General features: G+C 45.5%; 1 protein-coding gene across 5 annotated transcripts in view; it reads left to right on the top strand.

Annotated features, from left to right (window-relative positions):
* Positions 1 to 19,024, top strand: part of LOC106579341 (SRC kinase signaling inhibitor 1) — a 60,035-nt gene that overhangs the window by 23,743 nt on the left and 17,268 nt on the right. For all 5 annotated transcript variants that reach the window (XM_045702470.1, XM_014159186.2, XM_045702468.1 and 2 more), the window contains 4 exons: positions 4,434 to 4,460; positions 16,685 to 16,886; positions 17,358 to 17,487; positions 17,768 to 17,939. In XM_045702470.1, the coding sequence (XP_045558426.1) occupies positions 4,434 to 4,460; positions 16,685 to 16,886; positions 17,358 to 17,487; positions 17,768 to 17,939 (531 nt within the window). The remainder of the gene's footprint in view (positions 1 to 4,433; positions 4,461 to 16,684; positions 16,887 to 17,357; positions 17,488 to 17,767; positions 17,940 to 19,024) is intronic.

Genomic DNA, 19,024 nt, shown 5'->3' on the forward strand with positions numbered 1-19,024 from the left:
TCTCAACTTCATATTTCAATTTAAAGTTAAAGTTAACACATTTGATTATACCCATATGATGTTCATAGACACTGATGTACTTTACACACTGTAGGTATAGGCTAACAGCAATAAATGGCTAGGAAAAACTCCCTAGAAAGGCAGGAACCTAGGAAGAACCTAGAGAGGAACCAGGCTCTGAGGGGTGGCCAGTCCTCTTCTGGCTGTGCCGGGTGGAGATTATAACAGTACATGGCCAAGGTGTTCAAACGTTCATAGATGACCAGCAGGGTCAACTAATAATTATCACAGTGGTTGTAGAGGGTGCAACAGGTCAGCACCTCCAGGAGTAAATGTCAGTTGGCTTTCATCGTCGATCATTCAGAGTTAGAGACAGCAGGTGTGATAGAGAGAGGGAGTCGAAAACAGCAGGTCCGGGACAAGGTAGCACATCCGGTGAACATGTCAGGTCTCCATAGCCGCAGGCAGAACAGTTGAAACTGGAGCAGCAGCATGACCAGGTGGACTGGGGACAGCAAGGAGTCATCAGGCCAGGTAGTCCTGAGGCATGGTCCTAGGGCTCAGGTCCTCAGAAAGAAGAGTAAGAGAGAGAGAGAGAGAGAGGAGGAATTAGAGGGAGCATACTTAAATTCACACAGGACACCGAATAAGACAGGAGAAATACTCCAGATATAACAGACTGACCCTAGCCCCCCGACACATAAACTATTGTAGCATAATTACTGTACACTGAGACAGGAGGGGTCGGGAGACACTGTGGCCCCGTCCGACTATACCCCCGGACAGGGCCAACCAACCAACCAACCATAGTATCAGTAGTCAAGTCCTAGTTATAGTGATCAATTACAGTCTTGTGACTGTGTAGAGGCCTGGCCAGTAAAATGGGATCTGATTGGAGGTAATATGTCATGGGGTCTGATTGGTGGTAATATGTCATGGGGTCTGATTGGTGGTAATATGTCATTGGGTCTGATTGGTGCTGATATTGCATGGGGTCTGATTGGTGGTAATATGGCCATGCAGGCAGACACATGATCACTAGCGCTGACTCGGACAGCAGCCTGCAGGACGCACAAAGCTCTCTGTATCTGGGTCACAGGAGCCCACAGGCCTCTGTTCTCTTCCTCTCCTGCCTCTGCTCTGTCTTTCTTCATCCAGCTTCTCTCCTCCACATACTCTCTCAACAGAGGGTAGGAACTCATTGAATATTTCCTTTCAAACCAGGGTAGGAATGGAAGGTTCTTTCTTAACAGAGGGTAGGACTGAACCTTCTGTCTCAAAAGCGGGTAGGAACTGAGAGTGAGGGAGTTAAAAGGTCTAGCTCTGAGCTAATGGAATAGAATAATATATCTGAATGTAGCTGGGTCATTCTTGCATTTGCGTCCCGTGCCATAGCAACCATGAAAAACACTTTAAAATGAAAATAGATATTCATCATTTGTTTATCCTGAAATGGTTATCAATCACAAAACATAATGTAAGTCCTTCATACTGCAACACTTTATGGCAGGGATCATCAGCTAGACTCAGCCGCGGGCTGATTTTCTTCCTTGACCGGATGGTCGGAACACAATTACTAATAATTTGTAGACTGCAAATTGACTGCAAGAAGCCCAAACAGATATAATATTTGACTAAAACGTAATCATTTCACACCTTGCTTACATTTGTATACAATCATATGCCTCTCTATTATGCATGGGAATACTTGGGAATAGATTTCCAAAATCAAAATCATTTGGAGCTGATTTCCTGGTGTTTTCATTGTCTTTTATGTCCAACAATGAAACTTAAAAAATGATAATATATCTAAAGTGTTCAGGCCTCTTTACTTCTTTCACATTACAGCCTTATTCTAAAATGTATTCAATTGTTTTATTTCCTTATACATCTGCATACAATACTGCATAATGACAAAGCAAAAGCAGGTTTTTAGACATTTTTGTAAATGTAAAAAAATTAATAAATGGAAATATCACATTTACATAGGTATTCAGACCCTTCACTCAGTATTTAGTTGAAGCACCTTTGGCAGCGATTACAGCCTCGAGTCTTCTTGGGTATGACGCTACAAGCTTGGCACACTTGTATTTGGGAAGTTTCTCCCATTCTTCTCTCCAGATCCTCTCAAGCTCTGTCAGGTTGGATGGGGAGCGTTGCTGCACATTCTCCCCAGACATGTTTGATCGGGTTCATGTCCAGGCTCTGGCTGGGCCACTCAAGGACATTCAGAGACTTGTCCTAAAGCCACTCCTGCGCTGTCTTGGCTGAGTGCTTAGGGTCGTTGTCCTGTTGGAAGGTGAACCTTCGCGCCAGTCTGAGGTCCTGAGTGCTCTGGAGCAGGTTTTCATCAAGGATTTCTCTGTACTTTGCTCCGTTATCTTTCCCTCGATCCTGACTAGTCTCTCAGTCCCTGTTTTGGTACCCCTCCCCAGATCTGTACCTCGACACAATCCTGTCTCAGAGCTCTATGGACAATCCCTTCGACCTCATGGCTTGGTTTTTTGCTCTGACATGCACTGTCAACTGTGGAACCTTGTATAAACAGGTGTGTGCCTTTGCAAATTATGTCCAATCAATTGAATTTACCACAGATGGACTCCAATAAAGTGGTAGAAACATCTCAAAGATGATCAATGGAAACAGGATGCACATGAGCTTAATTTCGAGTCTCATAGCAAAGGGTCTGAATACTTATGTAAATAAGGTATTTCTGTTTTACATTTTTAATACATTTGCAAAAATATCTAAAAACCTCTTCACTTCATCATTATGGAGTATTGTTTGTAGATTGATGAGGGAATTATTTTATTTAATCAATTTTCGAATAAGGCTGAAACGTAACGCAATGTGGAAAAAGTCAAGGGGTCTGAATACTTTCCGAAGGGCACTGTATATATTTTTTTGTTGGGGGGGGGGAGCAAATAAAACCACCCGTGGACCAAATTCAGCCAGTGGGCTGCCAGTTGGCAAACCCTGTTTTATGTTTATGCATTGTTTAAAGTACTTAGGGCAAGCAAATTGGGTTATCCCAGTAGCGAGGATGTTTTGGGGATTTAGGGATATCTACCTATTATTTTGAAAGCTAGAAAGTAAACAAAGTTTTTCATATATTGTATCGATCAATAAAAACAAAGAAGGCTATTAAAATAAAATGTTCTTTCAACAATAATACCTTCAATTTTTCATTGGTCTTTCTGTCATTGGTGTTACTACTCCTACTTGTGTCACAATGTTATAATAATGGTAAAAATGATTTCAAGTCTGCAATATTAGTTAATTTAGAATGGGAAGATGTACCCAAAAATATAGAAAATGTTGTTAATTTTCTCCAAAATGCCATGCCCAAATGCCACCACAATTCAAGATCGACCAAGCTGTTTAGGCGTCAAGTAGCCTAGGGGTTAAGAACATTGGGCCAAAAGGTCACTGGTTCCAAAATCCCTGAGCCGATTTTGTGAAAAATCTGTCAATGTGCCCTTGAGCAAGGCACTTTACCCTAATTTCTCCTGTAAGTCACTCTGGATAAGAACGTCTGTTAAATCACTCATATGTAAATGTTTAGATTAGTGATAAGATAGTCAGGTATCATCCCTAATTTAGATGGAACCAAAATTGAACTGTGCACTTGACACCCCTGGCACAAGTTTTACATAATCTTGTCACAGTGTCTTGGTTATAGCCTACCATTGTCACTGTGACTCAAGGACACTACACACAGTCACAATAGCTAACACAACCTAATAGATTTAATGAACTTTGTCCTCTCCATTGGAGGCTGCCCAAATTCCCTTAAAAAGCCAAGCTTCTTTAATCCAGTGTCTGTGTATTGCTTTAATCCACTCCTGAATTTGAGCCAGCTAATTGTGTGAACGGTAGTTGTTCAGTTGGATTGCTAGCTAGCTGGTGTGTGTTTGTCATTAGTATGGATGTAGTGTCTGTAAACATTTGATTCATTGTTGGGAAGCAATTACAAGCAATTAAAAGGCTATTATGATGGCACTGAAGGACATCGGAAGTTAATCTGGTCTATCATCACAATAATTAGCCCCTCACTTTCTGATTGGATCTGACGGAGAGAGAAATATGATGGTATTATACCCCTCCTTTTTTTGTCTTGAGAAAGTCTTCAACTTCTCTCTCTCTGTCTCTCCATCTCTCTCCTCAGATAAAGTACACATTCAAATCTTCCCAACTTTATTCGTCACGTCTGCATTATTTTACAAACATCTGACTGGAAGCGGATTGATGGATCTTTCTCACTCACATCCCCTTTTCTCCATTCCCCACACGTCTCTCCATCCATCTCTCTCTCTGACTAGCAGCAGTTGTCAGGGAGAAGGCAGTTGTCCAGCTTAAGGGATGGGAACATATCTAACTCCCTATCCTTTTCTCTCTCTCTCTCCCTCTTCCCTCTCTCTTTCTCCCCCTAGCAACAGCCAAACTACTGGAGCTTCAAGGTCAGTGCTAAGACTGTTTGTGTTTTAGTGTGAATATGTGTCTCTGTCTCTGTGGATTTGTCTATAATGGGATAAACATTCATAGTGTCTGTGTGTGCATCTGTGTGCTTCTCTACTCCTCATTGTGAGTGTTGCAGTGTTGGCACACACCTCTGAGACTTGTTACTGGTGTAGGAATGCATCTGTTGCTGTATTTTGAGTCCCTCATAGTGGGGCCAAATCCCAATTTGAGATCTGTGTGCTGAAATTGGACATCACCTAAATTATGCCTTGATGTCAATGGGAGATTTGTGCGAAAACCTACTTTGCCTGGATCTCAGGTTAGGATTTGGGCCAAGGAGACTTAAAATATCTGTAACATGTAAATAATTTGCCTGATTCGCAACAGTTGTGGTTTACATCCCGTGTTTATGAACCACCACGACCGTAGAACAGTTCTGTCTGCAAGGTTTAGGTACTCTCAGTGGACAAAATAAGCATTCTGGCTCAATATGGCTGCTGTGCATCCCCCATGTGGGCGCTACATATTGGTTCCCACATATTCTGCAATGCCACTATGTAAAGTTGATACAGAGAATGTAGAATGGAAGGGCTACTGATTCAGTTGAGATGTTTTTTTGTTTGTTGCAAAATGCTATATATGCATTGTTTAGCTGGAATGGAATGTTTGTGTCCGTTATATTTGTCTGTGATATGTGTTTGTATCACCTAGCTATCTTAAGATGAATGCACTAACTGTAAGTCACTCTGGATAAGGCAATCTGCTAAATGTTCACATACAGATCTCGTATTACTCTATGGAATTTTGTTTTCTGAACATTGATGTCACAAATGTAGAATTTGTACATTTCTTCACATTTGACTGTGTAAAACCTAGCAGTGCTACTTATATCTCTGAAACACACCAATCTCTTTCATAATTTCTTTAAACAATATAAGCTAATTTATCCCCCAAAATTAAAATGGATATAAAGCGTTTTGGAATTCAACTCTTCATATGAATAATTCTTTATGACAGAGATCTGACTGTTGTGTGTTGCTGACCAAAGAATAAGGCAGGAGAGGAGAACAGAGGAAGGAACAAAGGATGGAAGTGTGTTTGAAGCCCAAGTTTCCACATTTGCATCAAGGGAAGAGTTAATGCTTTCAGAATGAATAGATGGCCAACAGAAGTCTACAGTGTAGAATGGCAGTGTTAGGTATCTTTGTAGCATCTAGACAGAAGCATTCTACACACAGAGGCATTCCATTAGTGTAGTAGTCTCTCCACTACATTTCCACGGTAAATATACAGAATATTTCATCATTTAGTCACAAATGTACATTTCCTATTTGGATTTCCAATCCCTGCATTCCTAATTTGCATGTCATACAATACCTCCCTACTAATTACATAACTGGTGGTTTCCTCATATGCCAGCAGTCCATTTCCCTCTTATCTCGTTCAATGTCACATACACACTGGCTTTATTGAATCTCCTGTTCGCTGTTGGCTCCCAGTTCTAACGGGATTGCTTATCGCTCGCCCTCCCTTCCTCTCAGGGAGGCTGCTGTTCTCACTATTCTGATGCAAGAGAAATCCCTTCAGCAGTGCTCTTAGCTCGCTCGCTGTGCGTGCGTGTGTTTGTGTCAATGTCTGTGTCTGTAACGGCCCCTTGCTAGTTTCTTTTGATGTTTCATTGGCTTGCTAGCACTTCACAAGTGCACGTGCATGCACACGTGCACACTGTAGATTAGCGTACAAACACGCCTACATTTACACGGAAGGTCGTTGATGTAAATGTAAATATATTCACACAGTCACAAGCTATGCACATACAGAAACACACACACACATCCACACCAGCAAAATCACAAAATCATTTTGAAGACTCGCCTCCTTCTCACATTCTCTCAGATCCTCCGACAAAACGGAGGGATTGTCTGTCTGTTTAAACTACTCTCCGTGGGGAGGCCATACCATGGATTAATATGCTTGCAGTGCTATCGCTTCTCTCTTTCTGACTGCAAAGACTGCTAGGCAACAACAGGAATCGAGGACCTCTTCTGTATAAAATACAAACATTAATACCATTGTCTGTCCCTCATAGGCCTCGGTCTGTCTGTCTATCTGGAGTGGGAAAGTAATCAGAGTCCATTGTCTCCTCTTCCCCGCCTTACTGTTGAATCAGGCCAGAAAGTCTATACTATAGTTGAAGTGTGTTCCAAATGGCACCCTATTCCTTACATAGTGCACTACTTGTAACCAGAGTCCCATGGGCCCCGGTCAAAAGTAGTGCACTACGAAGGTGCCATTTGGAATGCAACCTTAGAGCCATGTAAAGGCGCTAGCCGTATTCACATGTACAATGAGTCATTCATCCGATCCAGGTGAAGTCATCAAGTCTCCTACGGTGCATGGATTCCTTGGGCTTGACTCCTTTTATTCAGAGCTACTCACAACAGAAAATAGATTTCATGCAGGGGCTATTGTTAGGTGTTCTGTAAGTGGCGTAGCAAAAAAGTGCAGCTTGAATGTTTTTTGATTGATATGTTGGATGATTCATTGGTAGGTTGAGTGCTTGATTGATTATTGCACATGATAGGAGGTGAACAGAGGCGACATACAGAGAACTGCTAAAATAAAGGAAGCACCAACATAAAGTGCCAGTAGGGCATTGGGCCACCACGAGCTGCCAGAGTCGCCAGGAACAGATTCAATGTGCCTTGGCAATGATACAAGTGTCTGGAGGGATGTGACAACCTTCTTCCATGAGAAATTCATCATTTGGTGTTCTGAAAACACTGACTCACACACCGCACCACAATCTCCCAAAAGTGTTAAATTGGGTTGAGATCTAGTGACAGACATACACCCCCTTTAAACCCCCTATGCTCCATTGAGTTCCCTCTTTCAAAGTCACTGAGACCTCTTCTTCTAGCCATGGGAGCCAAAATACTGGTAAACTGGGAATGACCCTAAGCGTAATGGGATGTTTTAATTTCTTAATCAACTCAGGAACCACACACACGTGGCAGCACCTGCTTTCATTATACTTTGTGTCCCTCATTTACTCAAGTGTTTCCTTTATTTTGGCAGTTACCTGTATGTGACAGAGACTGTCGATATACTGTAGAGGACAATGGCACCATAAATAGTATATTCTACAAAAAACAAAGCTATAATCACTATGCTGTTGTTCAGTGTCCTGGTTGAATGCACTGGTAAGAGTTACTGCCAAAGGACTGAAATGTAGAAGCAGCATAGTTAGTATATAGTATTTTGACAAGACATTGTAGCGCTTCAGAAACCCTCGATGTCTAAGTGGGGAATATCTGTGATATATTTTTGTCATTTAGCAGACGTTCTTATCCAGAGTGGCTCACAGTAGTAGTTAGTACATACATTTTCATACAAACACACACACGCACACACGCACGCACGCACGCAAACACGCACGCAAACACGCACGCACACACGCACGCACACACACACAACACACACACACACACACACACACACACACACACACACACACACACACACACACACACACACACACACACACACACACACACACACAACAACAACATTGTTTACAATAGAGGGAATCCCTGGACTAACCATGACACTTGGGGGTCCCAGCTAGCTAGCTCAGTAGCTAAAGCATTTGAACAGCTGCTATTGTTGTCCTTGGCTGTCTGCGTGTTGATATGGTGTTGGGTGGAAAATCACTATTCCCTGATCTGACTCTGAGAATGGCCTGTGTTTTGCAGCCCTAAAAGGCTTAGGATGCCACGGCGGCCATGTTCCCCTTGCGACCACCTGCAGAAAATGCAAACGTGTAGTGCAGGGCTGCGTATGGTTATATATGGTCCCCCAATTTTTCTGAACAATTTTTTTTTTTTTTACAATTATTATTATTTTTTTATTGTTGGACATAAGAGGCTGTAAAAACACAAGGAAATCAGCTCCAAGTGATTTTAATTTAGAGAAAATAATATAGAGAAACATGTGATCGTACACAAATGTAAGCAAGATTTGAAATTATTATGTTTTAGTCAAACATTATATCTGTTTGTGCTTCTTGCGGTCAATTTGCAGTCTACACATTATTTGTAATTATGTTCCGGCCCCCCGACCATCCGCTCAAGAAAAAATCAGCCCGCGGCTGATCATGCTTCGCTATGATCTGCCAAGACAGAGAGAGGATGTTTGGTGCATAAAAGGCTTCTAAAATGTGTAATTTCCACTTTTACATTTCAGTCTTGATTTGCCCAAACAAAAAATATATAATCCTCTACAAAAATGTCCATTAATTATAATCCACATAATAATTCACATTTCCTGTTGCTGCAGGATAATTTTCCTGCTGTAGCAAACAGGCTCAAATTAAGATCCTACATCTGTATGCTGTGGCACGTTGCCAGAATCACTTATCGACACACTTCGCTATGATCTGCCAAGACAGAGAGAGGATGTTTGGTGCATAAATTAATAATAATTTAATGAGGACTTATTAAGGACTTTCTTTTAAACTGGAGAAGCAAAATTAAAATCCTTAGAAAAGTTCTCCCAATGCTTCGTTATATAATTGTACTTAGACAGAGGTTATATGAGGTGGGATCGGTTTCATGTATACAACTCTCTCACAAGGATTGGATACAAGGACACAACAAGCTTGAGGGGGATTGTCCACGAGTGGAGCACTTGTGTATTCCCACAAGGGATACACTGACTATTATTGTACATTAGATGATTAGAGTATGCTGGTCAATCCTGTGCTCATACACACATCCTTGAGGTCAAAGGTCCCCCAATTACAGAGCTCCCTGGAAAGGTATGCCAGGACTGCAGGGTAGCAATGCCCATGAAATTGCCCGAGATCCACAGGGGGGCGGAGACGGAAGTGAGGAAGGGGTTCAGGGGTGGAGACAGGCGCGGGGCACAGCTATACAACGCTACCTTATCAATCATCACATATTCTACTTATTGGTCTGAGAGAATCCACTTTGAGGAAGCCAGCCAATCGGTGGTGAGAAATAGGGAATGATATCATGAGGTAGTGGTAGTTGGACAGACAGGACTTAGGGGAGCAGTAAGATAGCCAGGTGAAGGATGATCAAACAGACCCTCAAAAGAACTACACAGCAGTACATGAGAGAGAGAGAGAACTTATTTCACTTGCTTTGGCCATGTTAACGTATGTTTCCATGCCAATAAAGCCCTTGAATTCAATTGAATTGAGAGAGAGAGAAGTCCAAGGCAGCTGCAGAGATGTACTAATGTAATTCCATTCTGATAGAGACTTGGGGCAGTAGAGATACAGTACAGTGATTGATAGAGACGTAGGATTGTGAAGAAATACTTTGAGACAGTTAACAGTTTGAGACATGTAGTCATACAGAGACCCCCCAATAAGGGGCACAGAGGTAAGAAATTATTGTGCACATGAGTGACACTTTCTCACTGCCTCTAAACGTATCACTAAACGTGTTGCCTGTTATTGGACAAATGATTGACTTCCAGTTATATTGCTTATACGGTTGTCCGGTGTTATACATTTTATAGTTTGGGTATTTTCTCTTTGTAATGGAAGCTGTATCTACTGTCTGCATAGTTCCTCTTGTTGACAGAGATAACAGTGCACCATGACTGTCACGGTTGTTGTCGGTAAATGAGGACCAAAACGCAGCAGGTACGTGAATGCTCATCTTGATATTTAATTACCTTTCAAAACGAACATATAAAATAACAAAAACACGAACGATCAACAAAAACAGTCTGGTAAGGCACAAGGCAAAACACAGAACAATCACCCACAAATCACACATACAAACACACCCTAATATATGGAACTCTCAATCAAAGGCAGATAGACAACACCTGCCTTCAACTGAGAGTCCCAACCCCAATCAACCAAACATAGAAACACACAACCTAGACTAACCATAGAATTACTAAACATAAACCAAAACCCGGAATTACTAAATTAAACACCCTTTACACAAACACACCACCCCGAACCACAGAAAACAAATACCCCTGCCACGCCCTGACCAAACTACAAAACAATTAACCTTATATACTGGCCAGGACGTGACAGTACCCCCCTAAAGGTGCTACCCCAGAAGCACCTTAACAAAAAAATAACCCCAAGCAACACCAACAAAAAGTCCCCTTTTCTAAAGGGAGGGAAGGGAGGGGTGGCTGCCGTCAACGACGGCACTGTGCTACACCCCCCTCCCCAACCCACCTATTTCTGGAGGTGGCTCTGGCTCCGGCCGTTCCAGGCTGTCGGGCCACTCTGGCTTCGCCCGGGGGCAGTCGGGGCAGTCTGGCAATTCGGGAGAGTCTGGGCAGTCTGGCAATTCGGGACAGTCTGGGCAGTCTGGCAATTCGGGACAGTCTGGGCAGTCTGGCAATTCGGGACAGTCTGGGCAGTCTGGCAATTCGGGACAGTCTGGGCAGTCTGGCAATTCGGGACAGTCTGGGCAGTCTGGCAATTCGGGACAGTCTGGGCAGTCTGGCAATTCGGGACAGTCTGGGCAGTCTGGCAATTCGGGACAGTCTGGGCAGTCTGGCCACTCCGGCAGTTCAGGGCAGTCTGGCCACTCCGGCAGTTCAGGGCAGTCTGGCCACTCCGGCAGTTCAGGGCAGTCTGGCCACTCCGGCAGTTCAGGGCAGTCTGGCCACTCCGGCAGTTCAGGGCAGTCTGGCCACTCCGGCAGTTCAGGGCAGTCTGGCCACTCCGGCAGTTCAGGGCAGTCTGGCCACTCCGGCAGTTCAGGGCAGTCTGGCCACTCCGGCAGTTCAGGGCAGTCTGGCCACTCCGGCAGTTCAGGGCAGTCTGGCCACTCCGGCAGTTCAGGGCAGTCTGGCCACTCCGGCAGTTCAGGGCAGTCTGGCCACTCCGGCAGTTCAGGGCAGTCTGGCCACTCCGGCAGTTCAGGGCAGTCTGGCCACTCCGGCAGTTCAGGGCAGTCTGGCCACTCCGGCAGTTCAGGGCAGTCTGGCCACTCCGGCAGTTCAGGGCAGTCTGGCCACTCCGGCAGTTCAGGGCAGTCTGGCCACTCCGGCAGTTCAGGGCAGTCTGGCCACTCCGGCAGTTCAGGGCAGTCTGGCCACTCCGGCAGTTCAGGGCAGTCTGGCCACTCCGGCAGTTCAGGGCAGTCTGGCCACTCCGGCAGTTCAGGGCAGTCTGGCCACTCCGGCAGTTCAGGGCAGTCTGGCCACTCCGGCAGTTCAGCGCAGTCTGGCCACTCCGGCAGTTCAGCGCAGTCTGGCCCCTCCGGCAGTTCAGCGCAGTCTGGCCCCTCCGGCAGTTCAGCGCAGTCTGGCCACTCCGGCAGTTCAGCGCAGTCTGGCCCCTCCGGCAGTTCAGCGCAGTCTGGCCACTCCGGCAGTTCAGCGCAGTCTGACCTCTCTGGCGACTGTTGACTGGCGGGCAGCTCTGACGACTGTTGACTGGCGGGCAGCTCTGACGACTGTTGACTGGCGGGCAGCTCTGACGACTGTTGACTGGCGGGCAGCTCTGACGATGACTGTTGACTGGCGGGCAGCTCTGACGATGACTGTTGACTGGCGGGCAGCTCTGACGATGACTGTTGACTGGCGGGCAGCTCTGACGATGACTGTTGACTGGCGGGCAGCTCTGACGATGACTGTTGACTGGCGGGCAGCTCTGACGATGACTGTTGACTGGCGGGCAGCTCTGACGATGACTGTTGACTGGCGGGCAGCTCTGACGATGACTGTTGACTGGCGGGCAGCTCTGACGATGACTGTTGACTGGCGGGCAGCTCTGATGAAGACTGTTGACTGGCGAGGCTGGGTTGACGCACTTGTAGCCTGGTGCGTGGTGCTGGTACTGGGCTTACCAGATTATGTACACGCACCTCCAGGCTAGTGCGGGGAGCGGGAACAGGACGAGTCGGACTGGGTTGACGCACTTCCGGGTCCGCACGAGAGACAGGAGCTGGAAACCCAGGGCTATGGAGGCGCACAGCCGGTCTAGATCTTACCTCCTGCACAACCCGCCTTGGCTGGATGGAACTAGTAGCCCTGTACGAGCGGGGTGCTCGTACAGGGCAGACTGGGCTGTGCAGGGGCCTGATGGTAGCCGTGCGTAGAGCGGGAGTTGGGTAGCCTGGTCCTCGGAGGCGTACCGGCGACCAGATGCAGCTGCGCAGGCATCCTCCTACCAGGCTGGATGCCCGCTCTAGCACGGCACCTGCGAGGGGCTGGAATAACGCGCACCGGACTGTGCGTGCGTATGGGTGAGATAGTGCGCTCCTCAGCGAAACATAGCGCTCTCCACCCCATACGCTCCTCCATATAACCACGAGTAGCTGGCTTCCGGCTCTTCTTACGCCTAGCCAAACTACCCGTGTGCCCCCCCCCAAAATTTTCTTGGGGGTGCCTCTCGTGCTTCTCCTTCAGCGCGTACTTGGCCTCGTACCACCGCCTCTCTGCCTTGGCTGCCTCAATTTCCCCCTGCGGGCGTCGATAATCCCCAGCCTGATGCCAGGGTCCGGCCCCGTCCAGAACTTCCTCCCAAGTCCACTTCTCCCGCCAGTCCAACTCGAACTCCGTCTGCTCCTTCCTCTGCTGCTTGGTCCTTTGGTGGTGGGTGATTCTGTCACGGTTGTTGTCGGTAAATGAGGACCAAAACGCAGCAGGTACGTGAATGCTCATCTTGATATTTAATTACCTTTCAAAACGAACATATAAAATAACAAAAACACGAACGATCAACAAAAACAGTCTGGTAAGGCACAAGGCAAAACACAGAACAATCACCCACAAATCACACATACAAACACACCCTAATATATGGAACTCTCAATCAAAGGCAGATAGACAACACCTGCCTTCAACTGAGAGTCCCAACCCCAATCAACCAAACATAGAAACACACAACCTAGACTAACCATAGAATTACTAAACATAAACCAAAACCCGGAATTACTAAATTAAACACCCTTTACACAAACACACCACCCCGAACCACAGAAAACAAATACCCCCTGCCACGCCCTGACCAAACTACAAAACAATTAACCTTATATACTGGCCAGGACGTGACAATGACTGATGTTTTACGCAAAAGACCATGAGATCTTCAAAGAGATTACCCAGCCTTAGCAAGAGTCAGGTGAGAGAAGCACTGTCATAAACCAAGAGAGAATCCATGAGACAGAATGGCCTTCCAAGACATAAAGGAGGTCATAAGTTCTTCTGCAGCAGAAAATAATGCCTTCATAAGGCTGTTGACATAATGACAAAACACTGTTTTAACAGGTCATAAGAATTTACGACAACCAAACGGACTTATAACAGCGTGACAGGCTCAGAAGAAGTTATAGATTTTTTTTTTGCGGGGTCCAATTATTCTCATTGGATGGAGAACTTTATTACAGTACCTATCCAAGTTTGATTGCACAGGCAGAAACATGGTCATGATTATCGAGGGCATGGGTGGAATTGGAAAAATATGCACTCCTGTGAAATGTCCAGGCATTCTGCAAAAAATATGTATTTATATTCCCCCAGAGATTTTCACTTTGGAAAGCACATTCCCAGGCGTTCCTCGCCAATTCCACCCTCTCCTCCCTTGGATTGTGCAATTGAAGAGGATGGAGGTGGGGAGTTTATTGGGCGTTACCCCAGAGAAAATGTCAGCTTGTAATGTAGACAGACACAGTGGGAATAAAACGTGGGCATACAGAGCGCATGGAGAGGAGCCCTGCCCTCTGAGCCTCTCCACAGCTGCTGCCTGCACACTGAAATGAGAACTAATTAGGAAAGAGCCGACAGGATGTCAACCATCGTGTTGCACTTTACGACTGTTCCTCTCATTCTCTGCTTAAGTCTCTCTCGCTTGGTCTCGGAATCTGTCTTCCTCCTTTTGCCTCTCTCTCTCTCCTCTCTCGCTTTCTCTCTCTCTTTCTTTCTCTCACTCTCACCTCCCTCTTTCTCTCTTTCTCTATTTCTCTCTCTTTCTATCTCTTTCTTTCTCTCTCTCTCTCTCTCTCGCTCTCACTCTCTCACTCTCTCGCTATCTCTCTCTCTCTCTTTCTCTGTCACACACCTTCTCTCCTGCTCCCTCCATCCTCTCTCTACAGCTGACTAACCCCAAACTTTGTAATTCCCTTATGCCACCAACTTCTCTTCTCAACAGCTTGATGTTTGTGGGATGTTAGAAGCAGAAGGTGCACTGCTTATGGTTTTCACACAGACCATAAATCTCAACACAAATGAGGGGCACCACTCGCAATCCGTCATCCTGCTCAATTTGTGACGAGTGTGTGTGTGTGTGTGTACATTTTGTGTGTGTGTGTGTGTGTGTGTGTGTGTGTGTGTGTGTGTGTGTGTGTGTGTGTGTGTGTGTGTGTGTGTGTGTGTGTGTGTGTGTGTGTGTGTGTGTGTGTGTGTGTGTGTGTGTGTGTGTGTGTGTGTGTGTGTGTGAACATACCCCCATGTGCAGTTTGAGTGTGCCTATTGCAGGAACAACAAATCAAAGCAAGCTCAACGGTGGCGGTTGGGGAGACAACAGATGCATAACTGAATGTGAGCAGTGTTCACAGAGCACTGTGGGAGCTCATTACTGTGGTCTTTGGGCCGGAAAATATCTGTCGGCAGGGATTCATTATAAACAACCTGCTCTAGCAGCTCCTGCCACGCACTGCTGTAACAAGAGGTCCTCTTCCTCATCCTCACTTTTCCTCACATCTTCATCATCTTATCTTCTCTCTGTGGTTTAAATTGGGTAGGTGAAGTCTGAAGGCTCAGTGGTCACATGCATCTCAATGGAGGTCTGTCTAGCTAGTGTTCTGCTAGCTTCGTTTGTTAGCATTAGCATAACTAGTGTTCTGTTGGTTCCTCTAATTCTCTGTAGAGTGGATACTGGTGAATCTGGCACTTAACCACTTAAGTCCACATCATTTACATAGCATTAATATTAGATAGGCCTATTTATATTGCTCCATTTCTTAGTGTAAATTGTTTCTTGGCTAGTGTGCACTCAAAATGAATTCAACAAGTTTAACTCCTCAGCTCACACTTAAATACATTTGTTTGAAGCTTTGTAAAATATGTTTATTACAACAGTTTTGGTGGCTGCGTCGTCATGATGTTTTATGCAGTTGTCTCATCCTGAGGAAACAGCTGCGCTGTTGTATCTTTGTCTGGGATTGTTTTAGAGACATTTAACACTGAACTGTTTATTTGATACTGTTTTTTTCACACGGTGTATACGTATACTGTATTCTTCACAAAGCTGTATTCTTTATTAATGTAACGGCTGTCTTTGGAGAGAGTGGACCAAGGCGCAGCGTGGTTAGTGTTCATCATGAATTTATTAAAAGATCGAACACTTTAAACACAAAAAGCAAGAAACCGACAGCCAAACAGTTCTGTCAGGTGCAAAACACTAAACAGAAAATATCTACCCACAAACCCCAAAGGAAAAACAGGCTGCCTATGTATGACTCCCAATCAGCAACAACGATCTACAGCTGTTCCTGATTGAGAGCCACACACGGCCAAACCAAAGAAACAAACCAACATAGAAAAATAAACATAGAACGCCCACCCATGTAACACCCTGGCCTAACCAAAATAGACAACCAAAAACCCCTCTCTATGGCCAGGGCGTTACAATTAAGCTCATTCTAATATACAGTATCTACTACTGCACATTGCAGTAGTAGATAAACTGTGTACGTGACCAATAAACTTCGATTTGATTTTGTTGTGTCTTCTGGTTTTATCTTGTTTTATGCAATTCTCTTGTTTTGTCTGATTTTGTGGTTGTCTTTTTGCAGTGGTTGACTTGTTTTGTCTGATTTTGTGGTTGTCTTTTTGCAGTGGTTGACTTGTTTTGTCTGATTTTGTGGTTGTCTTTTTGCAGTGGTTGACTTGTCTTTTCTGATTTTGTGGTTGTCTTTTTGCAGTGGTTGACTTGTTTTGTCTGATTTTGTGGTTGTCTTTTTGCAGTGGTTGACTTGTTTTGTCTGATTATTGTGGTTGTCTTTTTCCAGTGGTTGACTTGTTTTGTCTGTTATTGTGGTTGTCTTTTTGCAGTGGTTGACTTGTTTTGTCTGTTATTGTGGTTGTCTTTTTGCAGTGGTTGACTAGTTTTGTCTGTGTTCATTGTCACAGCAGCTGTGTGTCTTTGCTGTGGTGGTTGTGTTGTTTTAAGTGTTGATTGTATCAATCTGTCTCTCCCTCTATCCCATAGGCCCGTACCCCCCGTGTGATCCGACGCAACCCCGACCAGCCGGCTCTAGCCGACCAGGCCAGCAGGGTGTCCTTTGCCTCGGCTGAGAGTCTAGAAACCATGTCTGAGGCCGACGTTCCCCTCGGGTTCAACCGCATGAACCGCCTCCGCCAGAGCCTGCCGCTGGCACGCTCATCCAGCCAGGCCAAGCTCCGTGCGCCAGGTCAGAACATAATGGTCATGTCACGCTCATATCACGGTCTTATTGACCACAGTCATAACATCTGTCATCTGTACCATCTTTGGGGTTGCAGGCAGGTTCACTCTAAAGGGAGTTATGTTCATAAAGAGAATGAGGATCACATTCATGAGGAGGTTTCTCAAGTTTATACTTGATTCTATTTCGAATTCATCACTGATTGTCCCAAATTAATTTTGAAAAGCCCCAGTAGACAGATGAGATTATTGTGATTGTGCCCTCTCTGCCCTCTGTCCTGTGTGTGTGCGTGTGTGTGTGTTTGAGGTATTACAGTCAAATGAATGTCAATTCTCTCCTCTCCTCTCCTCTCCTCTCCTCTCCTCTCCTCTCCTCTCCTCTCCTCTCCTCTCCTCTCCTCTCCTCTCCTCTCCTCTCCTCTCCTCTCCTCTCCTCTCCTCTCCTCTCCTCTCCTCCTTCCTCCCTCCTTCCCCTCAGGCATTCTCTTCCTCCAGCTGGGCGAGGAGACGAGGCGGGTGCACCTGACCCACGAGCTGACCAGCCTGGAGACCCTGAGAGCCCTCATTGTCCACATGTTTCCCCAGAGGCTCACCATGGCAATGCTAAGGTGGCTTTATCACACTTTAGTAGAACGCTTTGTTATAAAGGCTACATAACGCTGTCATAAGAATGACATAATAATGACATAGACGGTGTAATAAACAGTCAAGACAACTGGTGTCACCTTATGATAGCTGATTTTTAGCTAAGATAACATCTGATTAATTAGCTGACAAGCTAAAGATTAATTCAATGAAATGAAACAAAAACAATCGTTATTAGGTAATTACCAAACAATAAGTGGCCTGTTGAATTGTAAATGCTCGGGTGTCAATGCCCATGTTCAGGTGCCCCAGCACGGCCCTGCTGATTAAGGATGAGGCCCGTAACGTATTCTATGAGCTGGAGGACCCACGAGACGTCCAGGACCGCTGTGTCATCAAGATCTACTGTAAGGAGCCTGTCTACGGCACCTACCCCGGACACCACAACCCACATCTGGCCAACGGAGACCTCCGGGTGAGTGTAAAGGGGGAGGGGTGTGTGTGTATCTATGTCTGTCTCTCTGTCTCTCTGTCTCTCTGTCCATCTGTATGTGTGGGCCTTGCTCGCCATGAGGAATCGTGATTTCCTAAAGGTTTAACGGACCTCAGCAAGCTCTCTACAGAATTGAGAGCAAATACTGAGCCCAAGTACTCCTTCACCCCAAATAACATATTTGCAGCTACTCATGCTGTTCTGACAGTGATATTATGTTGTTTAGTAATGGAAAAATGAGTAGCTGTTAATCAACCTACTGGAGCACAAATGAAACTCAGCCAGTCTCTGTTAAATAAGTCTGCATGAATGAGTAATATGATACTACAACAGTAGCACTGTTTTTGAATCCACGCTGATCTGTTTCCCTCCCAGGCAAAAAAGGCTATTTTCTGACTGATAATGTTGTATAATATTGTACATACACAGTTGTTCTCAAATGGTGTGTCGGCTAGAAACATGGCTTTGTGTATTTAATCGGACACTAAAAAGTGATTTAGACGACAACTCAAACAGTTTGGGAAACGCTGGCATACACCGTGGAGAATTGGCGTTGTCACTCTAGACATAAGCAGAAAAGAATGCGATAAAAAGTGAGAATGGAACTTGAAGCTCTTGACCCGCTCCACTACAGCCCCTTTGATGTGTATGGGGGCGTGCTCACACCTCTGTTTCCTGTAGTCCACGATCAGCTCCTTTGTCTTGCTGAGGTTGAGGGAGAGGTTGTTGTCCTGACACCACACTGCCAGGTGTCTGACCTCCTCCCCTAGGCTGACTCATCATCGTCGGTGATCAGTCCTACCACCGTCGTGTCGTCAGCAAACTTGATGATGGTGTTGGAGTCGTGTGTGGCCACACGGTCGTGGGTGAATAGGGAGAACAGGAGGGGACTAAGCAAAACACCCCAGATGTGTTGTTGCCTACCCTCACCGCCTGGAAGCGGCCCGTCAGGAAGTCCAGGATCCAGTTGCAGAAGGAGGTGTTCAGTCCCAGGGTCCCAAGCTTGGTGATGAGCTTAGAGAGGACTATGGTGTTGAATGCTGAACTGTAATGTATAAACAGCATTC

The sequence above is a fragment of the Salmo salar genome, chromosome ssa19 (genome assembly GCF_905237065.1).
Source record: "Salmo salar chromosome ssa19, Ssal_v3.1, whole genome shotgun sequence".
NCBI lineage: Eukaryota > Metazoa > Chordata > Actinopteri > Salmoniformes > Salmonidae > Salmo > Salmo salar.